This window comes from Nelusetta ayraudi, unplaced genomic scaffold (genome assembly GCF_046127955.1).
Source record: "Nelusetta ayraudi isolate G7.1 ecotype Tasmania unplaced genomic scaffold, CSIRO-AGI_Nayr_v1 ptg000034l, whole genome shotgun sequence".
Taxonomy (NCBI): domain Eukaryota; kingdom Metazoa; phylum Chordata; class Actinopteri; order Tetraodontiformes; family Monacanthidae; genus Nelusetta; species Nelusetta ayraudi.
The window spans coordinates 6,877,341-6,902,432 of record NW_027466084.1 but is presented as its reverse complement, the minus strand read 5'-3'; the positions used below and the strand labels follow the sequence as shown (position 1 = coordinate 6,902,432).

General features: G+C 43.1%; 2 protein-coding genes across 4 annotated transcripts in view; both read left to right on the top strand.

Moving 5' to 3' along the window:
• Positions 1 to 2,142: 2,142 nt before the first annotated feature.
• Positions 2,143 to 14,018, top strand: LOC142892521 (uncharacterized). The gene is made up of 9 exons (XM_076032734.1): positions 2,143 to 2,198; positions 2,361 to 2,417; positions 3,060 to 3,099; positions 9,389 to 9,439; positions 9,583 to 9,693; positions 9,769 to 9,828; positions 11,376 to 11,441; positions 13,620 to 13,836; positions 14,015 to 14,018. The coding sequence occupies exons 1-9, from the start codon at positions 2,181 to 2,183 to the stop codon at positions 14,016 to 14,018; spliced, it is 624 nt and encodes a 207-aa protein (XP_075888849.1). The 5' UTR covers positions 2,143 to 2,180.
• A 513-nt stretch (positions 14,019 to 14,531) lies between these two features.
• Positions 14,532 to 25,092, top strand: part of LOC142892483 (NACHT, LRR and PYD domains-containing protein 12-like) — a 380,988-nt gene continuing 370,427 nt past the window's right edge. Inside the window, exons 1-8 of one of the 3 annotated variants that reach the window (XM_076032681.1) lie at positions 14,532 to 14,805; positions 14,949 to 15,068; positions 18,024 to 18,109; positions 18,289 to 20,077; positions 22,885 to 23,046; positions 23,647 to 23,820; positions 24,154 to 24,327; positions 24,657 to 24,831. In XM_076032681.1, coding sequence (XP_075888796.1) covers positions 14,642 to 14,805; positions 14,949 to 15,068; positions 18,024 to 18,109; positions 18,289 to 20,077; positions 22,885 to 23,046; positions 23,647 to 23,820; positions 24,154 to 24,327; positions 24,657 to 24,831 — 2,844 coding nt within the window. In that variant the 5' untranslated portion in view covers positions 14,532 to 14,641. The remainder of the gene's footprint in view (positions 14,806 to 14,948; positions 15,069 to 18,023; positions 18,110 to 18,288; positions 20,078 to 22,884; positions 23,047 to 23,646; positions 23,821 to 24,153; positions 24,328 to 24,656; positions 24,832 to 25,092) is intronic. The other 2 variants (XM_076032680.1, XM_076032679.1) reach the window with 2 other exon arrangements.

The window sequence follows — 25,092 nt, the reverse complement described above, 5'->3', positions numbered from 1 at the left end:
ACAAAAACTCACAGTTAAAAGTTGCAGCGCCACCCTGAGGGCTTTAATTTCAGGATCATCCAAGAAAGAAAATGTGTCAGGGCTAAACATGGAACAAAGAAAAACAATGCAAAAAGTGATGACTACACCAAAAAAGGTTGTAGATGAAAGAAGAAGATGCTTGATTTCTTCAGGTCTGCTGCCATCTACTGCCATTGTTAGAAAGTGCATACAAATACTTGAACGACTGTGCGCAGGTGAACAGCCTGTAGATGTTTTTCAAGGTTGCTGTAGGTGTGAGTGTGGTTAATTCCAATGGATTTCATGTATTTAGAATTGATTTCTAATGACCATTAATGTAAGTTTCAAGGCAAGTAAAGGCAGCTTTATTTATGTAGCACATTCCATCCAGAAGGAGTATTTTGCATATTTTACTTTTTGCCCTATGACAGCTGGTCCAGGCTCCAGCACAGCCCCACAACCGTGAGTTCAAAAAGAAGCGGGTATAGGAAGGCAAGCGCTTCTGTACAGTGGACAAAAAGACAAACAGAGCCGCACAGCACTCAAGACAGAGGCAATAATGGCGTCTATATGTATATATCTACTGTGTATGTGTGTGTATATATATATATTTTTTTTTTTTCAAGTCAAGGCTTTTTAAAGTCAAAGGTGATCAAAGCAATGATACTTCAGCATCAAAGCTTCTCTACAATAAATGCAGCATCCTGAATGCTGCTCATTGAGGTGTGTGTGTGTGTGCGTGCGTGCGTGTGTGCGTGCGTGTGTGTTTGGCCAGCAGAGGGCAGTGTTACTGCAGCTTGGGGTCATTTTCAGCCATTTTGAAGCAGTGGCTCCAGTGCTTGGATGTTTCCCAGAAGCTTCACTTGTCCATCACTGCTTTGTCCTGCAGTGTGTTCTGCTCCTTGTGCAGTTTCTGCCACTGTTTTCCTGCCACTGCTTCTGACAAAATGTTTGCTTCCCTTGTCTTTTGATGGAGTGAGCAGCTCCTTGAGGACCAGACCATCTTCACCTGTTGCACTCCAACTGCTCCTGGGAGCCACAGCCACGCTTGATGCACCCTGGCAGAGAGAGAGGGGCGTGGCTGCACTTCAACTCAACACAGCGTCATGTGATTTCAGGGAACTGGGAGCAGAAACACTGATCAGAGAATTGATGCAGGAAGTCAAAGTAAAAAGTCAAAGAAATACTCAAGTAAAGTACAGATACTTGGAAAATGGACTCAAGTACAGTGACAAAGTATTTGTACTTTGTTCCTTGCCACCTCTGGACACAGGTGTGTGTGTGTGTGTGTGTGTGTGTGTGTGTGGCTATGTGTCTTACAAGCCCAAATTTCAAGTTTACAAAGCGAGGGCATTTGGCATACAAGACCATTTTCAGTGGTCTCATAATATTAAAAATTAAAAATGTTATAATTATTGATTCATGACCATTAGAAACCACATTAATACATCTATGATGACAATATATTCATACCTATCCATCCATTCTGGTATTTTCATCCAATAACTCTCACAACAGGTTTTATGAGCATAACATTTTTTGTCCCTTTAAATGGCCGCGTGTGTGTGGCTGTGCTCCACAGCGACGCCACTGTCTGGAGCTTGCAGGTGCAACTCCACACACAATTCCGCCAAAATACACACAAAATTCCGCAAGATTACACACAAAATGCAGGAACATGGTCACATGGCCATGTCACGAGGTGGTTTTCCCCACGAAACACCAGGTTTACGCAGTTTCAATGCCAGAATGGTGGGAGACGAAAAAACAAGTAAGATGCCTCTCTTCTTTTATTTTAACCTGTCGTTCTTCTATTTCTGACAATATATATTTCTAGTGTTATTATGATTACTCATTAGCTTGGCTTGGATATCATAATGTTTGAGGTTTGAGGTAATACTACTACTCGCCCGCTGTAATATTGGTTCAGGGAAATGCTGAACTCGTGCTACGTTAGCCGCGCTAGTGCCGTTAGCCGTGCTATCGCCGTTAGCCGCGCTAGCGCCATAAACCGTGCTGGCGCTGTTACCTGTAAACATTTTTTTTATTTTTAAAACCAAACATTCTGGTATGATTCTATCAGTTTAATGTGCCGTCTCTTTTTCTCATCTTGTGTATATAAGCTTCAGTCCTTCAACATCGTCCCCCTTCCATCAGCATCTCCAGGGAATGGAGATACTATGACCACATCTCAACAGGTAAACCAGAGCTGGCCTCATACATCTATTCTGTGCTACAGTGATTTTGTGAACTACATCACTGATAGACTTGCAGAGTGTTGTCTGATTTGTCTTGAGGTGTGTTGCTTGTTAATGTGTTGACTTGAAAACTTGAAGATGCTAAAACTGTCTTTCTCCTAGATGCCCATGGATGAAGCTGCTGTCCAGGCTGTGGCTCCTGTGGCTCAATCTATCAAGGTTTGTGTTTGTACATACACACACAAGACTCAACTACAGGGTTACTACCATTGAGGTGTGATAGCAATAGCCCTAGCCTTTTCCTGTCTGTATGTTGTGGTGTGAGTGTTGTCAGAATATATGGTTTCATTAATTGGAGTCCTAGGACTTTATGTAGTACTGAATAACTGCGTCATCAGTGTGGGTATTTTGTGTGTAAACATGGGTATCAGTGTTATGCATTACGGGACCATGAATTGGAGTAGTGGGACCCAATGTGGGACTGAATAACTGCATCATCAGTTTGGGTATTTTGTGTGTAAACGTGGGTATCAGTGTTATGAATTACGGGACCATGAATTGGAGTAGTGGGACCCAATGTGGGACTGAATAACTCGATCATCAGTGTGTGTATTCTGTGTCACTTTGTGTGTGTGTTGGTGTCAGTATTGTACAATATGGGACCATGGATTGGAGTAGCAGGACCTTATGTGGTACTGAATAACCGCATCATCAGTGTGTGTCGGTATCAGTGTCCTTTGGACAGTATTTGTATGTAATGGTGGAGTTGAAATATATTTGTTTGTAAATGTCATGGACTAAAGGTTTTCACTTCAGGTTGAACAAGTATGAGATAAAATTAATATTTTTTTTCTTTTTCAGAATAATCTTACTGCATCACAAGGAAGTGACAATAATGAAGGTAAAATTCACCACATCATGGTGTGCCAATTGTGCCATTATGACAGACTCATTAATTTAAAACCACAACTTAGTTTGTCATAATTTTTTTTTCTCAATTTAGTTATTACACAGAGTTGTTTGGACAGAGGGAGGCCCAGTAAAGAAAACAAAATTACAGGAATAAAGAGATATATTGGGAAGAATCCTTTGAGCTCTTGTTTTAAATGTCTCTCTCTTTCCCTGATGCACAATTTATGTTTCCTGACTTTACTTAAAGCATGTTTCTTGTAAGAATCAATGAAAGGACTAGATGTAACAATCCCTAGGACTATGCCTGGCAGGGGCGTCCTCCTCCCTGAGCCAAGCTTGCGCCTGACCGCATACCTGGGTGGAATAGGAGCTGCTGCTTTAAGGCTTTACTTAGCCGCTGGGACACATCATCAGTTGTGTCCTCAGAGCACAGGGCGTTTCGGCCAATTATCACAAGACGCCCTCAGCTGAGGCAGGCCCACCACGGGTTGATCACTCCTGGGTGTGTGTCCCATGGCTAAGCATTTGCCCCAGGGGCCCAGATGATGTTGCCTCTTCAGCCACAACCAATGGCTCATCCTCTCGGCGGTGTCTCTTTAATGGCCCGGCTGTGAGTCTGTCCCCTGTCTCCAACCTCCCTAAGGAGCTTCGCTGTCGAACTGGCCACAAACCCCCTACACCCCACCTCCACCGGGCGCACGCTCGCATTCCAGCCTCTGTCCTCTGCTGCAGCCACGAGGTCGGAGTACCGCAGCTTCTTGCGTGGTAGATACAAGAAAGATTAAATTGTGGATTCAATCCTAATTTCATCGACTTTCACCGACTTTTATCAACCCATGAACCTGTAATGTTATATACCTGTTTGTTGTTGAATACACCTCTGGGTGCTACTTGGACACATCATCAGTGATGAACCCGAGGTCATGGGGTGTTTCAGGTCTTTGATCATCAAACATTCTCGCTCGGGCGACCCAGCCGGGGGTGATCAGCCCCCGACTTGTGTCCAAGTGGCCCACTACTCCACGGATCTCCCCTGCGGATCCATAGCCATCTTGAGGCTTTCTCCGCAGGCTCTATGATGTTCTTGATGGCTTGTCTGCACAGCTGGCCTTTTACTCCAAGGAGTTTTAGGGTGCAGGGTAGTGACTGGCCAGCGAAACCCTGGCACCCCACCTCAACTGGTTCGCACTGGGCTTTCCAGCCTTTGCTCCGGCACTCAGTCACCAGCTCAGTGTATTTGGCCCTCTTGCGTTCGTTGGCCTCCTCCACTCTGTCTTCCCAGGGGACAGTAAGCTCTACCAGCACAACTTGCTTTGTTGACTCTGATGTTAATACCATGTCTGGTCGTAGTGCAGTGGTCGAGATGTGCTCTGGGAACTTGAGCTGTCTTTTCAGGTCGACTTGGAGCTTCCAGTCTCGTGCAGTGGTGAGAAGCCCTCCAGAGAAACTTGGCTGATGTTGTGCCTTCTCCCCAGCTCGGACGAAGGTGATGGACTGCTTGGGAGCGTGCTGGTACTTGCATTTGGTAATTGCTGTGCTGAGCGTGTCTGCCAGAGCCCTGAGGACCTGGTTGTGACGCCAGCGGTACCGTCCTTCCCCCGAGGCCTTCGGGCAGCAACTGAGGATGTGCTCCAGGGTGGCTCTCCTCTGGCACAGCTGGCATGCCGCAATGTCTGCTAAGCTCCAGCGCTTCAGATTGGTTGGGCTAGGGAGAACGTCATATACGGACTGGATGAGGAACTTGATGTGCTGGGGTTCGAGTCTCCAGAGCTCTGGCCAGGTGACTTTACGCTGCTCTGCGTGCTCCCACCTCATCCAGGCGCCTTGTTGGTACATAGCCACCATCTTCATCCACCGATCTTCCTCCACCTCTGCTCTGATCTCATCTTGTACCATTTCCGCTTCTCCCTTCCTCTGGCTTTGTCATAACGGTGCTTGGGGAAGCTGCCAAGTCCCGTGCGGCCCACTGCCGTGCTGCCCACCAAGATGTGCTGTAGCCTTGCCTCTGCTCTGTCAATGGCTTCCTGTGCCTTCCACTTCCTCCCAGTTTTCACCAGGATTCCTGCTGTGGCGACTTTTTTGTCCGAGGAGTACCGGTACATCATCAGCTCCCTGGCACGTGTGACCATGAACTCCTCTGACAGGCCGCTAATTGGAAGCTGCAGCATAGTGGAAGGGCCGTACAAAGCAATGTTGCTGAGGGATCAAGGGAGCCCAAGCCACCTGCAGAGAAACTGACTGATGTTTCGTTCCAGTGTCTCCAACGTTGACATGGGCACCTCGTAGACAAGCAGGGGTCAAAGGAGTCTTCGCAGGACTCCGTGTTGGTAAATCCAGGTTTTGAATTTACCAGGTAGCCCCGACTTGTCTATTGCTGTGAGCCATAATGTCGGCTCTGCCTTGGTTTGCTGGAGTGCATCTGAGTCCCTCAAGGAGCTGTTGAATACCTTGCCCAGGCTCTTGACAGGTTTTTCTGTCAACGTTGGAATTGGGGTCCCTCCTATGGCAAAGCGGAACCGGTCGGCCACCCTGCCTTTCTTCAGGACCAGAGACCTGGACTTGGCGGGCTTGAAGCTCATTCTCGCCCAAGAGATGAGCCGCTCTAGCCCCTGGAGTAGCCATCTGCAGCTGGGAACAGAGGTCGCCGACATCGTTAGGTCATCCATAAATGCTCTTATGGGGGGCTGCCGAGTGCCAGATCTCGATAAGGGGCCTCTACATTCCACCTCAGCTGACTTAACCATGTTCATAGCCAGGGAGAAGAGTGGCACCGAGATAGTGTTGCCTGTTATAATGCCCTTCTCCAGGCGTTGCCAGGCAGATGTTAGTGATCCTGATGTTACCCTCAGCTGGAAGTTGTTATAATAGTCCAGGATGAGGTTGGTGATGGTCACTGGCACATGATGTCTCGTCAGTACTGTTTCGACAAGTTTGTGGGGAATGGATCCATAGGCGTTTGTAAGGTCCAGCCAGAGTGTTGCCAAATCCCCTCTGCTCTCCCTTGCCTCTCGGATCAGCTGTGACACCACACTCGTGTGCTCTAGGCATCCCGGAACACCTGGGACCCCCCCCCCCCCCCCCCCCTTCTGTACTGAGGTGTCTATGTAGCCATTCTTCAAGAGGAAGTCTGTAAGCCGTTGGGACACTATCTTGAAGAAGATCTTCCCTTCGACACATAGCAGCGAGATGATGCGGAACTGCTCGATGTTACTTGCCTCCTCTTCTTTTGGTATCCAGACTCCCTCTGCAGACCTCCACTGAGTGGCGACCCCTCCCCTGTGCCAGGTCACCTTCATAATCTTCCAGAGTCGCACAAGGAGTTTGGGGCACTGCTTGTAGACTCTGTATGGGACTCTACTGGGGCCTGGGGAGGAGCTTGATCTTGCAGCCATCACTGCTTCTTTGACCTGTTTCAGGGTGGGCTCTACGATGTTGAACTGTTAGATTTATCGGCAAAATCTAGAGTGAAAAATAAGAATAAAGATGTATCACGTGTAAAGACAATAGATCATTTTTATTTGTGCTACAAGGAATTGTTTTAGATTCATTGAACCTTCTCCTCTTTTGTCATTCGTTACGTTCAGACTGCAAGACTCATCATGTTGACCAGGAACAGATGGAAGCGCTTGACAAATGTTTAGTTTGTGATGGACCTTTTTCTTCTCTGAAATGGTGGGGGCTGAAATGTAAAGGTTAGTTTCAAATTGTTGTAATTATTGTTTCTAAATTCTGTTTAAAATGTAGTTTCAAAATACCTCAAACACTTACTTTGTCTTTAAGCAGCTTCCTGCCAATATGCATGGTATGTGAGATACAGTTTATTTTTTATCACGGTTCTGGACCCTATGTAAAAACAAAATCTGCGTATGAGCCAAAATGCCAAAAAAGGCAAACATTTTTTCCCCATTTACCAATGGAATGTCATTTACATTACAATTTAATACAATGATTACATGGGATCAAATTCAAGCAGTATGTTTTCCAATACAAAAATCTCAAAGCTGTTAAGTCACAAATTTCTCAAGGATAATGGATTTTCTTGTAAACATTAATTTGACCCAATCTAAAACAGTGCATAATAATTAAAACTTGTTATACTTGTTTTTGACAGTTTGCACTTTATCATGGCATGTTTCCTGCTACAACCAGAGAGTAAAAAAGCAAAAGCCTTTGGTAAGTGCTCTTGTTCTGTACAGTTGATATCACATACAATCTCAGTGTTCATATATATATAGAACTGGTATTAGAGATATGTGGCATACATTGTGTATGGATATTTTACCCAAACTCCAAAGTATTATTAGAATTATTTTCTAATATTTTAGGATCTTTTTGGGAGTTTTTGCAAATTAGTATTTTGTTTGTGCTGTCTTTTTTCCTTTTTGTTTTATTTTTCTTGAGTGTGAAATTGATTCTAGTCAAGAGGAAACAAGCAATTGTGACTCAGACTATGTTCCAGCCTCAGAAAGTGATACAGATTGCGATGAACCAGTTCTCATGACCAAGCCAACAAATTCAGCCATTGAACATCTCGGAGACACCTCAATGCTTTCAGAAGAAACTGTTGGTGAAGTGACTGCTGGGGAAACATCACCAGATGATTCTTTGATGGGTATGGATAATAGCATTGACCCCAGTTACGTCAATTTACATTCCAAAGACAACTCCAGCAGTACAAAATTACTACTTTCATCAAACATCAAACAGGGCCAAAATGTGTGCTTTATTTGTAAGACTCCTCAGTATAAAATCGCTAGGCACTTCAAAATCCACATTAAGGAAGATACTGATATCGCAAAGGCTCTCAGCCTTCCCGTAAGATCACTTCGGAGACGGCTGATGTTCGAAAATCTCAGAAACAGAGGAGATTTCATCCACAATCAACAAGTTATTTCTAAAGGATCTGGAACACTAAAAGTCAGGCGACGTATTAAATCTAAAAGCACAAATTACGAATATTGCATTCATTGCAAAGCCATGTATTCTCGCAGAGATCTCTGGAGACACATGAGGATTTGTAAAATGAAGCCCAAGAACGAAGATACTGAACGCAAACAAAAAGTTTTGGGAGTAGCTTCAGCCCTGAAGTTTGCCTCTGACCACACTGTCGATCATGGCCTGCTGAAGATGTTGAACCGAATGCATGGCGATGGAATAGCAAGCGTTGTGCGGAATGACTTCTATCTCATGCGTTATGCGGAATCACTTTACAGGAAACATGACCATGACACTGCTAAGCATGAATATATTCGGCAAAAAATTTGTCAGATTGGAAGATTTTTACTGGCCTTTCGCAAAACCTCTCAGTTTCTTAATTTAGAAGATGCTGTGAAACCAAGCAACTTCTTAAAAGTAATTGAAGCAGTAAAAAACGTGGCTGGATATAACCGAGAGAAAAATAGCTACAAAGTACCAAGCCTTGCATTAAAAATTGTACACTCACTTGTAAAAAATAATGAGATTATTCATTGCCATGCTCTAATAACCGATGATGATGCCCAAGTTAAATCTTCAGAAGCATTTGGAAAGCTTCATCGCAGGAAATGGTCAGAATATATATCACACTCTGCATTAAGCACCATTAGTGAGTTAAAGCACAACAAGCCAACCAAACTACCTCTCACTGAAGATGTTGCAAAACTCCACAAGCATCTCAACAAGAATGCAGAAGCAGCAGCGAAGGCAATTGAGGAAGTTGCCACAGTGCAGAACTACTCCAGTCTTTCAAAGGCAGTTTTGACAAAAATAGTCCTCTTTAATAGGAGACGAGTTGGAGAAGTCTCTAAAATGAAATTAAAGAACTTTGTGGAAAGAGACTGCACTAAAAGCAATGATGTGACAGGGTTGTCAGAGTATGAGCAAAAACTATTTTGAACGGGTGGAACTACAAGGAAAGCGGGGCAGAAACGTTGCTGTGTTGCTGACACCTGAAATGAGTTCTGCACTCAGTTTGATGGCCAGGAAAAGAAAAGAATGTGGTGTGCCAGAAGAAAATGAATTTTTGTTTGCTGTACCGTATTGTCTAACTAATTACAGAGGAGACAAGTGCCTCAAAACATTTGCTGAAGAATGTGGGGCAGAGAAGCCAAGTTATTTGAAGTCCACTCAGTTGTGCAAGGACATTGCAACCACCTTGCAAATATTAAATTTAAAAACAAATGAACTTGATCAACTCGCTGATTTTTTAGGGCATGACATATCTGTCCATCGTCAGTTCTACCGGCTGTCTGAGCCTACTATTCAAAGTGCCAAAATTTCCAAGCTACTTCTTGCCCTAGAAAAAGGCAAGCTACATGAGCTGCGAGGAAAGAATCTGGACAATATTGGAAGTAAGTCAGTGTGTGGTACCGTCCTATTTGAGTTGCATGTTGGCTGTTGGATATTACGTTGTTCTTAATTTACAGTAATTTATTGCAAATTAATTTTCATGAATGAAGTACAAAAATTATCCTAAAATGTCCAATTATCACAGGCGACAATGATGAAGATGAGGTTGAAGACGACGATGAAAGCGACAGCAGTGAAGATGAGCAATCCACTGATGGGAAAACACTAGAGGCAGTGGCTTGCAGTGAAGATGATGGTATGTATTTCCTAACACATAATATTTAATAAAAATAAATTTTTTATTCAAACTTCTGTTTTTTCATATCTACAGAAGTGGTGCCAGGACTGAGTAGATCCAGAGAAATGGCTGACTTCACTGTGGAAGGCATGGGTGAGCTATTGTGCAACACCAACATTACAACTTGAGAAAATAGTTGTTCCTCTACATCAGGGACCACCTACTTTCTTTGCACTGCGTGCTACTTCATGCGTCCTGAGATCATATGAAGGGCTACCAGTTTGCTAGACTCTCCTGAAATAACAAACTCTCTGAGTTATATAATGATGGATGATGATGATGATGGTGATGATGATGATGATGATGATGATGATGATAATAATGAGTAAGTCTTGATAAGTCTAAAGACACTTATCAAGTTAATGAGTTCTCATTAATTATCAACAATAACTTGACAACATAGAATAACACAGTTCAACAAGTTGTGCAATTTTCCAAACAGGCCTGCGGGCTACTCATGTTGTCCTTGGGGGCTACCTGGTGCCCCCTGCTCTACAGCCTTCACATTTCAATAATGACTCATTTAGCCTCGATACTTTTTATTGATAGCAAGATATTGTATATGTATATATACTGGACTGGCCTTCAGATCAGCATAGGTGCCGTTTAAAGTCATCAGGTTGTTCCCTAAATACTATATCAGGCCTGGTGTTCCTGCTACATTCTAACACTCATATGTCTTCTGAACAGCGTACCATTTGGACATCCTAGCAAGGTAAAAAGTTCAATTTGAATGTTTTGCCTATGTCTCCATGGTTTTTCTCTAGTTACTCCAGTTTCCTCCCACAGACACAGTGGCACATTTGGCTAACTGTGAGTGTGGATGGTTGTTTGTCTCTCTGTGTTAATTTACTGGTGACTTGACCATGACTAACCCTACCTTCACTCTAAGAAAGTCTCCACCCCCCACAAGCACGGATGCAGGATAAGTGGTGATTGATGGATGAACAGATGTATTTTCATATTATGGAACCAAAGTGACACAAATTGCACCAAGAATACACAATAGAGAAAGTACATATTATCCTATGAAATATTATTAATTCAACATTCTTACCTTTTGATTATGCTTGTTTATCATATAAGAGGTTGGTGTCTGTGATGATTTCTAATAATGATGATGATGATAGTAATAGATACTTTAAGATTATCCCAATAGGGATAAAGTATAAAACACATCAAACAAAACATAAAAAAACATCACATAAAAGCATAAAACAATTATATCATTAATATATAAATTAATGAGTGCAACAGTGTCTGTGTGTGTGCGTGTGCGCGCGCGCGCTCACGCGTGCAAGTGGCGGAGCTATAAAGAGTTGTAAAGTCTGATGGTTGAGGGGATGAAGGATCGCCTGAAGCGCTCGGTCCTGCAGCGCATTCATAGCAGACCGTTGCTGCGGCTGCTCCTTTGTCCAGAGACAGTACTGTGCAGAGGATGCTTGGGATTCACCAGGATGCTCCGCACCTTGCTCCTCATGCGTCTCTCACCGACCGTCTCCACATTGTCCTGACCACTGAACTTAGCTTTCTTAATAAGCTTGTCCAGCCATCTCCTGTTCTTGTCCATCTGGCTTACTACCCCCTATAATATAACCCTAAATGAACAATTGTCTAAGAGTATGAATCTTATGTTTCAGTGGAAAACAAAATCGACAGGAAGAAATCTGTGCAATCAACTAAATCCATCGAACAAAGACGAAGTGGTAAGTCTTCATGAATCTGTCTATCAGTCTGTCTATCAATCTGTACCTATCTCTTTCTGTTAAGGTTGCAGCTATCAATTATTTTAGTAATCAATTATTCTATTGAATATTTCAGTGATGAATTGATTAATCAGATAAAACATGTTTGTTTAAGTAAAGCCCAATTATAAATACACAATAGAAAATAAAACTGATCACTTAATAGTAAAAAACAATTTGTCTCCTGTTTTAAGAGAAACCGACATTTTATTTCATGCATATTATGCAAAGTAGTAAACGGTTTCAGTCACAATTTCTAATAAAAAAAAAAAAAAAAAATTACTTCCAACTTAACATTTCCAGAGACACAAAATTAAATTAAAAAAAATATATATATTTCTTTCTCTGTCAGTCCAGCTGCTTGCACAGGGGGTAGACTGGTGTTTTGATGTGGTATGGTTAATCTGTTAATAGCAGATCAACACATTCACAACATATGTAATGTAATGATGATCTAGATCAGGGGTCACCAACGTGGTGCCCGCTGGCACCAGTTAGCCCCCAAGGACCACATGAGTCGCCCGTAGACCCGTTCGAAAAATTGCACAGCTCGTTGAGCTGCGTCTAAAATTCAGTTTTATCCAACCTTGTTAAGTCATTCATCTCATTCATCTTCTCTACCCGCTTATTCCTATTCAGGGTCACGGGGGTCTGCTGGAGCCTATCCCAGCTGTCTTAGGGCGAAGGCAGGGTACACCCTGGACAAGTCACCAGTTCATCGCAGGGCCACATAGAGACAAACAACCATTCACACTCACATGCACACCTACGGACAATTTAGAATGTTCAATTGACCTCACGTGCATGTTTTTGGAGTGTGGGAGGAAGCCGGAGAACCCGGAGAGAACCCACGCAGACACGGAGAGAACATGCAAACTCCACACAGAAAGGTCCCAGGCCCGGGCCCCAGAATCGAACCCACAACCTTTTTGCTGTGAGGCAGCAGCGCTAACCACTGCACCACCGTGTTAAGTCATTTTTGATAATTATTGAGAACTCGTGAGCTTGATAAGTGTCTTCACATAGGTAAGTATCATTAATAATAATATATAACTCAGAGAGTTTGTTATTTCAGGAGAATCTAGCAAACTGCTAGCCCTTCATACGGCTCAGGACCCATGAAGTGGGTCTCAGTGACGGTGCTCTCTTAGACTTCATGCTGAATTTACTCAGGCCTCAGGCCGTCCACTCATGCTGCCAAATAGGGCTTTTCTTTGGAGGTGCTGCAGCATTGAAGTTTTGCCATCATGGTACAATGCTCCATCTTGCAATGTACACACACCACAATGTTGTCCTTAATTTTTTAATTTAAAATGATTCCACACCTTTGACTGCTTCTGTCTCTCCCTCTTATTACTTTAACTTAAGTACTTTTACTACTTTTTGCTGCGTTTGCTTGTTTTTGCCGTTTTCGGTCTTGGCCGCTGCCATTCTGTCAGCTTGCTGCAAAACTCCTCACACACACACACACACACACACACACACACACACACACACACACACACACACACAATTTACACCAAAAGCGTCTGTGGCGTGTTCGTGCCTCCACAGTAGAACCATTACACCAGACGTGGAACCAGCCGCGTTTCAGAAGCGTCCCAGAAGCACTTAAGTCGTGCTGCCCTGATACTGTTGCCAAAAGACTTCTTCCACTTTTCAGGGAGCACATGGTCTGTCACGGAGGCACGTTGTGTCACACTAAAAAAGAGTCAGTGCGAAACATGAGCTTTATATTTAATGAAATGCTGCCTTGAGGCAGATGAAATTCCTTGATTATTTTTTGTGATCGAGTTACTCAAATTACTCAAGGAATTGGTGCAGCCCCACTTTCTATCTATATATCTTGTCTATCTCTGTTTCTCTTCATTTATGTTTTCTTTTGTCAATCTTTGTCCTTGTAGTTTGTCTGTCTGTCAAGCTATAAAGCAAAGTCTCTAACAAACATATAGATAGGTAGTGACTGTCTCCCGATCTATCTGCTTACCCTTCTATTCATTTATCTGTATGTCAATCTCCATTTACCTACATTTCTGTCTATAATGCTGTATCTGCCCTACCTGTCTCTCCCTCCATATGTCTGAACCTAAAATTCTGCATGTTTGGTTTTAAGCCTGAATTTGTTGTCTCTTATTTCAGGTCGAACCAAAAGAAACTGCTGTCCAAATCGAACGCCATGGACTACAAAAGAAGTCAATGCAGTCATGAGGCACTTCAGTGACCATATCAAAAAAGGGAAATTGACATCTAAAAGGGAATGTGAAATTTGCAAGACATCAGAAAGTGCTCTAAAAGAGCGAACAATCCAAAATGTCAGGGATTTTGTTCGAAACAAGGGGCTAACCCAGAAGCTTTTGTTTGTTTTTTTTGGTGCGCTGCCTTCTCATTTACATTTTGTTTCTTAAATTTAACCTCAGTGTTTGTTAGTTGTATTGAGGGTCATGAGCAAAACCCATTATTGGCCAGTGATAGGCAAAAGTTGTTGTAAATTATGTGTAAATTTATACATCGAAAGTAAACATCTTTCAAAACAGGTGATTGACTAGTTTGTAAACAGTCCTCATACTCTCAGGTGTTCTCATATTCCATCATGTTTTATTGACCTTGTAAAGAAGTATACAGCCTTGATTTTTGAAATACCTGTTTTTAATGAGAAAATTGGTGATTTTAAGAATTAAAATTTTTGAGATGCTTTTCAAGTCTGTAGGATGCAGGGAAAGGGGTGTCCAGTTACACCACCACCAGGTCTTGAAGGTCTTGTAATACACCCGGCCAAACCTGTGTGTGTGTGTGTGTGTGTGTGGGCGTGCCAGTGAGAACCGGTATTGTTGGAATTTGGCCTTCGTCTTCCTAAAATCAGGAGTGGCAGAAGCAGGAAGAGAAGTCAGAGTTGTTCTGTGTCAGGCTCCATTTTGAGTCGACGCAGCAGCAGCAGCAGCAACAGCAGCAGCAGCAGCAGCAGCAGTAACAGCAGCAGCAGGAGGAGGAGCAGCAGCAGCAGCAGGTGGTGAGTCGTCACTGAGTGAAGAACTCATGAAATGTGATGTGAGTGGACACCAGCAGTCGTGTGTCTGCTGGATCCCACTGGGAACTCAGTGTTTCTTCCTGTTCTCTCTGTCTGAAGTGGAACTCACTGGGTTCTCAGCTCACTGTCACACTTGATGTTTCACCTCAGACTGACTCCAGGACTCAAGATGAGTCTTCCAGTGGAGGAAGAGGAGGACAGAGCAACGACTTCATGGTCCAGTGGGGTGTCTCTCAAGAGTGACAAGTCCATGAGTCAACCTATAACCTTCAGTAATGAACCTGCAGCCTCTGAGCCACTGTAAGGAACCAGGCTACCTGTATTATATAATGACTAGACAGACACTATTAGTCAGATGTAAAAAGCTTTGGATAATTTAGAAAACCTTTAATCTGACCAGAAGACCGAAACAAACTTTATGGGAAAATCATTTTTGTTTGCAGAATTGTTTCCAAGACACAGAGACTGAAGTCTCCAGGGTCCAGTGGGGTGTCTCTGAGCAGTAACAGGTCCATGGAGCCACCTCAAAACTTCAGTAATGAACCTGGAGCCTCTGGAAGACAGTAAGAACATAATGTCCTTGTTTCTCAGTCTAATTCTAGTTTGATTTGACAGTGATAAATTCCTCAGAAGGTGAAAAGGTGTCAGATGTTGTGGTCAGTGGTCAAGAGAAGAGAATCTTTGACATGGTCACATTCATCATGTTGAAATGCAGCAAAGCCCTTCTGACACTGAACTTTATGCAGTGGCATGAATGTTTGATTAGGCCTGGGCGATATGGCAATTTCTTTTATCACAATATGTTTTCTTATATTGCTCGATGTCGATAATTATCACGATATGATTTTTTTTTTATCAATAATAGTTTTAATATTAGTATTCTCCTTGGACCGCAAAGAAACCAGAAGGATTATTGTTATATATTTATTGTTAAAATGTATGACAATACAAAACATTCAACAACAACCCGACAGAACCAAGATGTTGTATTATTTTTTACATCTTAGATGTACTGAAATAAAATAACTTCAATGTTGAGGATTATGTGTCTTGTTTTTAACATCTCTCAAACATTTTAGATTTGTAGTGTACTGAACTGATTAAATAAAATAAAAACAAAAATAAAAAGAGGTACAGACAGACAGTACAATATTGCACGTCACTGCTCTGGTTATGTTTCTGTACCGCGTCGATTTTTTTAATTTTATTTCTTTTTCTTGTACGGGGTAGCTGCGTTAAAGGCTGACTGTGTTGTTGTTTGACGAGCAACTGTTTGCTTAGCACTGTCGCTAGCTAGGCTACTGCTAGCGGGAGTATCACGCAGAACACTCCCCCAGGGCCCAGCAGTGCGTTGTTTTTAGCATTACCCGCGGGGAGGCTAGCATGAAAACGTAAACTCTGGCTTTCATACCATTCTTTATCGTGGTACTTCTTCAGATGTTGACAGAGGTTCGTGGTGTTTCCCGTTTTGCTTGGGACTGTTCTCCGACATAATTTGCATTTAGCGTCAGCCTGTACTTTGTCGGACCTGAGGTAGCCGACAGTTTCTTCACTTTCCCTCGACTTCTGATTGCTGCTCGCTGCTCATTTCTACACGTTCCTATAACGAGCTTTAGCGGACGGCCGCGTGCGTCTCCCATCTGAGTTGTTGCGAGCGAGAGGAGGCGGGTGGAGGGAAGGAGGCGCGCCGTTGTTTCTCTGATGTGGGATTGGTTGGATTATCGAAATAACAGCTCATGCGTTTATCATCGTTATCGTGGAGTTTTTAATCGCGATTATTATCGTAATCGATTTATCGCCCAGGCCTATGTTTGATGCTCTGTCATAAAGTGCAGCTCAACTCCACTGAGATCAATCCAAAGTTCAGTGCAATGTGACTCCACTGTCTCTGTCTGCTGAGAAACAAAGGGCCAGTTCCACAGAGCCACTGCTCAACCAGAGCCCACCAGGTGTCAACCACACCAGATAGAAAATATACATTTGATAGATGAATATGTCATCTGATAATTAGGGCTGGGCAACGATTACAAATTTTAATCACAATTAATCGCATGATTTCCCACGATTAATAACAATGTATACGCAAAATCCAATAAAGAATTTAAAAGAAGTGTATTGTGCACTTTAATTTTAATTTTCTACCATATCAACAAAGTCTTTTCTTTTCTGGTTCCGCAGCAGCCAGCAACACACTTTTACAAAATAAAAGCACGTATTGCGGCTAACTGGCGATCGATAAATAAATAAGCCGCGGTGGGCTAAATAAAGGAGTATTTGTTGAAGCACATGGAAAAATAAATCCAGTCTGGCTTCGGGGTTCTTTTTTATTTACTTTATTCTTTATCACAATGACCTCCGTCATTAAATAGCGTCGTGGCTACACCCCGCAGTGACACACACACCCAGGTGTGAAAGAAGTGCGCTCACAAATATAAACATTAGAAACTCACGGCTAGGGATGGGCGATATGGACTAAAAGTTTTATCACAATAATTTCTGGCGTTTATTGCAATAATGATAAAGTGACGGTAAAAAAAATATAAAACAATTCAACTCCATGTTTTGGGTTTTTTTTTTTTGAAACTGCATATTTTTGAAACCGAACTCGAAAAAAACGCATTTATACAAAGTTGTATTTAAAAAATAAAAAAATAAAAAAAATAAAAATCCGGTTTACACAGATACGCTGGAAATGATGTAGTACCTATGCCCGGCCTTGTGTGGTGCTGCAAGTTTATTCCTTGAAGGCGGAGGAAGAAGAAGAACGCCTGAAGCATGCCATGGCTGTGTCTCAATTCAGGTTCTGCGTCTTTGAAGTGTGCATTTTGGAAGGAAGTTGCGTCATATCACTGCGCAAAGGCTTGTCCCAATTGCCGAGGGTGCTTAGGACACTGAAAATGCACCCTCGGAAATACGCACTAGTTTTAGCCGTTTCCAAGGATACACCGCTACTATCCTTCACGCACTTCTATATCCCATGATGCTTTGCATGCTGCTGCAAAGCATCGTGGGATCCTGGGAAGTCAGCTGAAATTAGCGGCATGTACTGGTTAAGACACGACATATAAATCTAAATATTGAAGTTCCACATAAAGTATCCAGTTTTTAACGTAGGATTTTATTTATTTGATCATCCAATGGCATCGTTAGATGGCGAACCAATGGTTAGCTTGATACTATAAAAACGTCACTTCCGGGGTTGGCCAGCCGGAGGGAACGGCGGTGACGAAACGAGGAAATACGCCGAAGGCTAGACCGTCCCGTGTGGTTATCGAGGGAGGCGGGGTTTGGTCCGTCCTTCTAGGCTGGGAACTCTAAGGCTGTGTCTCAATTCAGGTTCTGCACCCTTGAGACTGAGTGTCCTCCATCTGAAGGAAGCGTTCTTAGAGTTCCCAGATTTAGAGCCAAAGATTAAAATAATAATAATAATAAATAATAATAAAATAAAGACAAAATGAAGAATTTCAATAAACAAAGATTAAAAAGTGACGAGTTGATCAACGTGTCTCCATCCACAGGAGGAGGAAGAAGAGGAAGAGGAGGAAGAAGAGTGGTGGGTGTGGAGCAGCACTGCAACCTGCCAGTCACACCCAGACGGATCACAGTAAGACTGTCCACCTGCACCTCCTTCACTTCTCCCTCTGAGATTATGTCAGGACCTCCAGTGAGAAGATTCACTGAGGAACGTTAAGAGCAAACAGTCACACAGCAGCTGAAAAGTTGTGGAGAGAAAATGATGCTCACACTGTCACACTGATGTTTTCTTCTCCAACCTTCTCTCAGCTCCAGAGGCTGATGATGGTCTGCAGGAGCTTCAACAGCAGCAGAAGATCAGTCTGGAGAGGAGATGTGAACGTGTGACTGAAGGTGAAGAAGCAGGAAGTCAAACCCTCCTCAACAGCATCTACACTGAGCTCTACATCACTGAGGGACTGAGTGAGGAGGTCAACAGACAGCATGAGGTCAAACAGCTGGAGACCAAGGAGACCAAGAAGAGCCTCCACGACCGTCCAATCAGGTGCAGCCAGATCTTTGAAGGCTCACCTGAGCAGCAGGGACTCAGAGTCAGAGTGGTGCTGACCAACGGCGTCGCTGGGGTTGGAAAAACCTTCTCAGTACAGAAGTTCACTCTGGACTGGGCCCAGGGCCTGGAGAACCAGGACCTTCATCTGGTGCTTCCCCTCTCATTCAGGGAGCTCAACTTGGTCAAAGAGCAGCACTACAGTCTTCTGGAGCTGCTCCATGTTTTCCATCCAACATTAGCGAAGCTCACGGCAGAGCAGCTGCATGTCTGCAAACTTCTCTTCATCTTGGACGGCCTGGATGAAAGCAGACTGGCTCTGGACTTTGAGGACAACCAGGTGGTGACTGACGTCACTCAGAAGAAGTCAGTCAGCGTCCTGCTAACAAACCTGATCAGAGGAGATCTGCTTCCCTCGGCTCTGCTGTGGATAACTTCCAGACCTGCAGCAGCCAATCAGATCCCTCCGTCATGTGTGGACAGGCTGACAGAAGTACGAGGCTTTACCGATGACCAGAAGGAGGAGTATTTCAGGAGGAGGTTCAGAGATAGAGGAGATGTGTCCAGCAGGATCATTTCCCACATCAAGGCCTCCAGGAGCCTCCACATCATGTGTCAGATCCCGGTCTTCTGCTGGATCACTGCCACAGTTCTGGAGAGCATGTTGAGCTCAGAGCAGAGAGGAGAGCTGCCCAAGACCCTGACTGACATGTACTCACACTTCCTGCTGGTCCAGACCAAGAGGAAGCAGCACAAGTATGGAGGAGGTCCACAGGAACTGATGAAGGCTGACAGGGAGCTTCTTCTGAAGCTGGGCCAGCTGGCATTTGAACATCTGGAGAGTGGAAACATCATGTTCTACAGTGAAGACCTGGAGAAGTGTGGTCTCAGTGTGACTGACGCCTCTGTGTACTCAGGAGTTTGTACAGAGATCTTCAGAAGAGAGAGTGTGATCTTCCACAAAAGCGTCTACTGCTTCGTTCATCTGAGCGTCCAGGAGTTTATGGCTGCAGTCTACAGCTTCCACTGTCACATCAACTGGAAGATGCCAGAAGATGGTCACTCTGGAGAATCCCTGGATGAGTTCCTGAAGAGGATGATGGAGAAATCCCTGCAGAGTCCAAACGGTCACCTGGACTTGTTTGTTCGCTTTCTCCATGGACTCAGTCTGGAATCCAACCAGAGACTCTTAGGAGGCCTGCTGGATCTCACCGACAACCATCCAGGAACCTTACAGAAGGTCAGCAACAACCTGAAGGAGATGAACACTGGTGATGTTTCTCCTGACAGAAGCATCAACATCTTCCACTGTCTGCTGGAGGTGAAGGATCAGTCAGTGCATCAGGAGGTCCAAGAGTTCCTGCAGTCAGAGAACAGATCAGAGAAGGAACTCTCAGCCATCCAGTGTTCAGCTCTGGCCTACATGCTGCAGATGTCAGAGGAGGTTCTGGAGGAATTGAACCTCAGCAAGTACAAGACAACCATGGAGGGAAGATTGAGACTGATTCCAGCTGTGAGGAACTGCAGGAAGGCTGTGATACATTTAGGAAAGTACGTAAACACTGTGTGTGTGTGTGTGTGTGTGTGTGTGTGTGTGTGTGTGTGTGTGTGTGTGTGTGTGTGCTCTTGGTGTTAGCCACCCTGCTATATCAGCAGCTCCTCCAGTCACAGGGTGGATCAACATCAGCAGGTCCACTTGTGGCCGCAGGTCTCCAAGAAAATAATGAGGGAAACACTGAGTGGTGACTTTTAGCAGGAGGCTGTCAACATAGGGCTAACTCAGCTGCTTTGTGTTGGATGGCGAGTGGAGTGAAGCTGCTCCACTGGAGTCCAGGATGGAGATGAAGATGTGACAGTGGCAGAATGAGGACCTTTGATCAGTGTGAAGGATTCATGCAGACAGTCAATCAACACAATCAACACATTGAACACACAAACACATCACATCCTTCCTTCATTTTGATGATGGTGATGGTGATGAAGATGATGGTGATGGTGATGATGGTGGTGTTGATGATGATGAAGATGATGATGGTGGTGGTGGTGATGGTGATGATGATGGTGGAGATGACGATGATGATGATGATGATGATGATGATGATGACCACCAGGTGGTGGTGGTGGTGATGAGGGTGATTAGTACAAAGAAAAATAGGCTCTATGGAATTTATCACAAGTACAACAATTCTCAAAACAAAGTGTCATTTATTATGAGATTGTGTAAAATAGATTATTATGACTGATGGTTGCAAACAGACAAAGATGCATCAAGGCTACGTGGAGTTTGTTCAACTGCATGATCAAACACCACAGTAAAACTGACTTTCCTCCATGTTTTGTAAGAAATGAGAATTTACTTCTTGAAAATGCAGAGCAAATTGCTAATGAGTGCAATGATGTTTTGTTCATGTGGGCCCTAATTTAGCAAGGACAATTAGAAATGTAGACCACAAGAATGATTTTGCTTTCAACAGTAATAATTCAATGTTCCTGGGTGTGATTTCTGAGAGCGATGTACTAGAAGTGGTTTGAAAGTTGAAGAATCCAAAATATTTCCATGATAATAATATAGATATGTCTCTAATAAAGGAAGTCATAGATTGTGTCATCAAACCATTGACCTATATGTGGAATTGATGGTTTCAAAGAGGGATTTTTCCTGATCAGATGAAAATGGCTGAGGTGGTTCCAATCTACAACAATGGTGATAAACACATCATATCAAATGATAGACCTGTGTCACTGCTTCCTCACTTTCCCAGAATACTAGAAAAGTTGTTTGTCAATAGACTGCATGATTATATGAAGCAGTATGAGTTATGAAGTGACCATCAATATGGGTTTAGCAGTAACCCATCAACAGCTTCAGCAGTGATGGAATGAGTAGAAAATAGAGTTCCAGCCATAGACAACAAACAATATGCTATAGGTGTCTTTGTGGATTTATGTAAAGCATTTGACACAATGAATCATTCTCTGCTTCTGCAGAAATTGGAGCCTTATGGAATTAGAGGTGTTCCGCTACACCGGATAAGAAGTTATTTCAGTAACAGGTTGAACAATACTGTGTCACCGTTTAGAAAAGTCACCTGTGGGCTTGATGAAACCACAGGGTTTCATCATGGGACCCAAGGTATTTAGACTTTATCTTCATGATATTCATAGTGAATGGAAGAAGTTGAATTTGATTTCATTTGCGGATGACACCAACTTATTGTGTTCAGGACCTGACATGAAGGTGTTGTTGAAAACGCTAGAAAAGGAGCTGATGGTGTTCAAAGAATGGTTTGATAGCATGAACATAAAACAACATTGATGGTCTTTGCTGGTATTTGGGAAAATGATTAGTATTCGTTTTAAATGGGGTTGAAATTGAAAGAGTACATGAAACTACATTTTGGGAGTCATTGTCATAACTTTAGCTAGAAGCCACATATAGAATATATTCAACAGAAATGATCTCAATCAATGGGTATTATTTATAAAATGAGGAACATGTTGAAAAAGAAATGTCTTTGAATATTGTAGTTCTCACTTATAATGCCATATATGTCATATTGTGTTGAGGTTTTGGGGAAATACATGCAGAACATATATTGACCCTGTAATTAAACTACAGAAAAGAGTTATAAGAATAATAAATAAAGTTCCTTAAAGCTCAAATCAATGATTGATAGAGTCAAAGATCTTCCAATTCATAGATATAGTGGACTTGAAAACATTAGAAATACTATTTCCAGGAAAGAATGAAAATCTTGCGCTCAGTATTCTAAGTTTTTTAAAGTGAGAGAAAATCAATCCATGTTAAGAGGGTTGAGTGTCTTTGAATGATGGAAGGTGAGAAGCATTGTTAAATATAGATGTCTTTCTTTTTTGGGAGTTCCATTTTGGAATGGGATCAGTGACCATTTGAAAATGTGTACTTCTTTGTTGAGTTGAAAAAATCTTGAAGGGCAAAATACTTGATGATGATGAGGATAAATGATTGAATTGTGAGTCAATGATGAAGAATAATGTCAAGCAAATCTTATGGACTGTCACTCCCAAGCCTTATTAAATACCTCTCATCGCAATTTGTTTAAATGTTATTTAAACAAATAACATTTATTAACCATTGATAATGAAATAAATAATACAACTTAACCCGCAAGGCAGCAATGGCTTCAGGGTGGGCCCAGGCCAAAATAATAAACAAAAGTCCAACTAACTCGAGCTAAGAACTGACTAATGAAAGAAAGAGAACCCAAATACAGAAATACTAACCTCCCCACATAATTAATGAAACAGGAGAAAAAGGGGAACAAAGAAAGTGGGAGCCCACCCCTACACAACTTCTCACTCTGTTCTCCTTCCATCAGTGAACTCTCAGAGCTTCAGTGGGCAGTGGTGTCTTCAGCTCTGCAGTCCAGCCCCTCCCATCTCACACTGCTGGACCTGAGTGAGACCACCCTGGAGGATCCTGGAGTGAAGCTGCTCTGTGCTGGACTGCAGAGTCCAAACTGCAGACTGGAAGTTCTCAGGTCAGTTCCTGCTTTCTACTGGTGGACAGTGTGTGTCAGCAGATGACAACTGGTGTGTAACGCTGCTCAGTGTAAAGACTTTGAAGCAGATATTAAAGACTCATCAAGACAAAGTGGATGTTGTTGATATTTTCATGTCAACAATCTGCAGCCAGAAAAGACTTTGGATGGTGGAAGAAAGTGTGGAAAATCTCTCCAGTCACTTTGGAGCTCAATGGAAGTTGTTGATTGGTGATGAAGGTCACATGACTGAGCAGAAGATCCTGTGAAGAAATATTAGAGGCAGATTAATAGTGCAGCAGTATTTCTTCATCTTGTCCTTTGAATGTGTTTGACTTGTAACGAGACTCTGATGACTGAAAACAGCCACAAGCACACAAAGGACTCACTGATTATTTTCCATCTTCACTGCCAATTGGCTGCACACTGACTGACACACTGCTGTTGTTATTGTGTTGACAACACGCTGGCACAATGACTCATTTGAGGGAATGACTCAGTGATCCCAACAGCTGCACATCTGGATCATCAACAGGGAGAAATGACTCTTAATATGACATTTACACCATGGAAGAAATCAAATATTGATTCTCTATTCAGGTTGTGGAGGTGCAGTTTGTCAGAGCTCAGCTGTGATTGGCTGTTCTCAGCTCTGAAGTCCAACCCCTCCCACCTCAGACACCTGGACCTGAGTAACAACCAGCTGCAGGATTCAGGAGTGAAGGAGCTGAGTGGTTTTCTGCAGAGTCCAGACTGTAAACTGGAGACTCTGAGGTCAGTACTGGTTTGGAACCAGTGGATGATGGTTTCAGCACCAAACACAGTTCATCATGTTGAATAAACATTGAACTGAAGGTTTATTCATATCAAAATGAAATCTATAAATATGAAAACTTAATATAGATAAATTAAAAAATGGTCATCAGTGGTCATGTGACCAAACATAATTTCAACACACATTAGTTTTGGACTGAGGGTTTAATTTCAAGGTGACATTTTCTATAGTGTCAGATTCTGAAGTCAACGTTTCACTTTGATTTTCAGAGTGATGACACCCTGGAAAACTCTCCATCATTATAAACTTTCCATCATTTATTCTCTGTTCAGGTTGAGGAAGTGCAGGTTGTCAGAGCTCAGCTGTGATTGGCTGCTCTCAGCTCTGAAGTCCAACCCCTCCCACATCAGACTCCTGGACCTGACTGGGAACCAGCTGCAGGATTCATCAGTGAAGGTGCTGAGTTGTTTTCTGCAGAGTCCAGACTGTAAACTGGAGACTCTGAGGTCAGTTCACCCTCTTCACTCTACAACTTGTATCACTCTTGTTATTGTTGTCATGATTTTCACTTCACTGCTGTTGGAAATTCAATTTGCAGTCACTGGTTTGTGTTTGAATTGAGTGAAACTGGGTTTAAAGGTACAGTGTGTAAAATCCTGCCATCTAGTGGTCAGATTTCTGATTGCAGTGCTCGTTCACTCACCCTCTCTCCCTCCCTCTCTTTTTCTGTAGTGTCTGAAAATCAAAGTGAAATGTCGACTTCAGAATCTGAGTGATGACACCCTTGAAAAACTGTCCATCATTATAAACTCTTCATCATTTATTCTCTATTCAGGTTGTACTGCAGTTTGTCAGAGCTCAGCTGTGATTGGCTGCTCTCAGCTCTGAAGTCCAACCCCTCCCACCTCAGACACCTGGATCTGGGTGGGAACCAGCTGCAGGAATCATCAGTGAAGCCACTGATGGATCTTGTCCACAGCAGAGACTATCAACTGGAGAGTGTGAGGTCAGTACTGGTTTGGAAGCAGTGGATGATGGTTCCAGCACCAAAGCCAGTTGATCCCACAGCAGAGGTCCAGTGTTCCCAGTCACAGTGTGAGAGGAGGATGGTGGCGTCCAGCTGCTCCTCATTCATCCAACATCTGCTGCCAAACTGCTTCTTCTCTCAGTTCACCACTCAATTATTGATCAGTTCATCTTCATCAGGCCTCAGTATCAGTCCAACACTCCATGGTCACATGACCTTCATATGTTCCACACTTGACATGTGA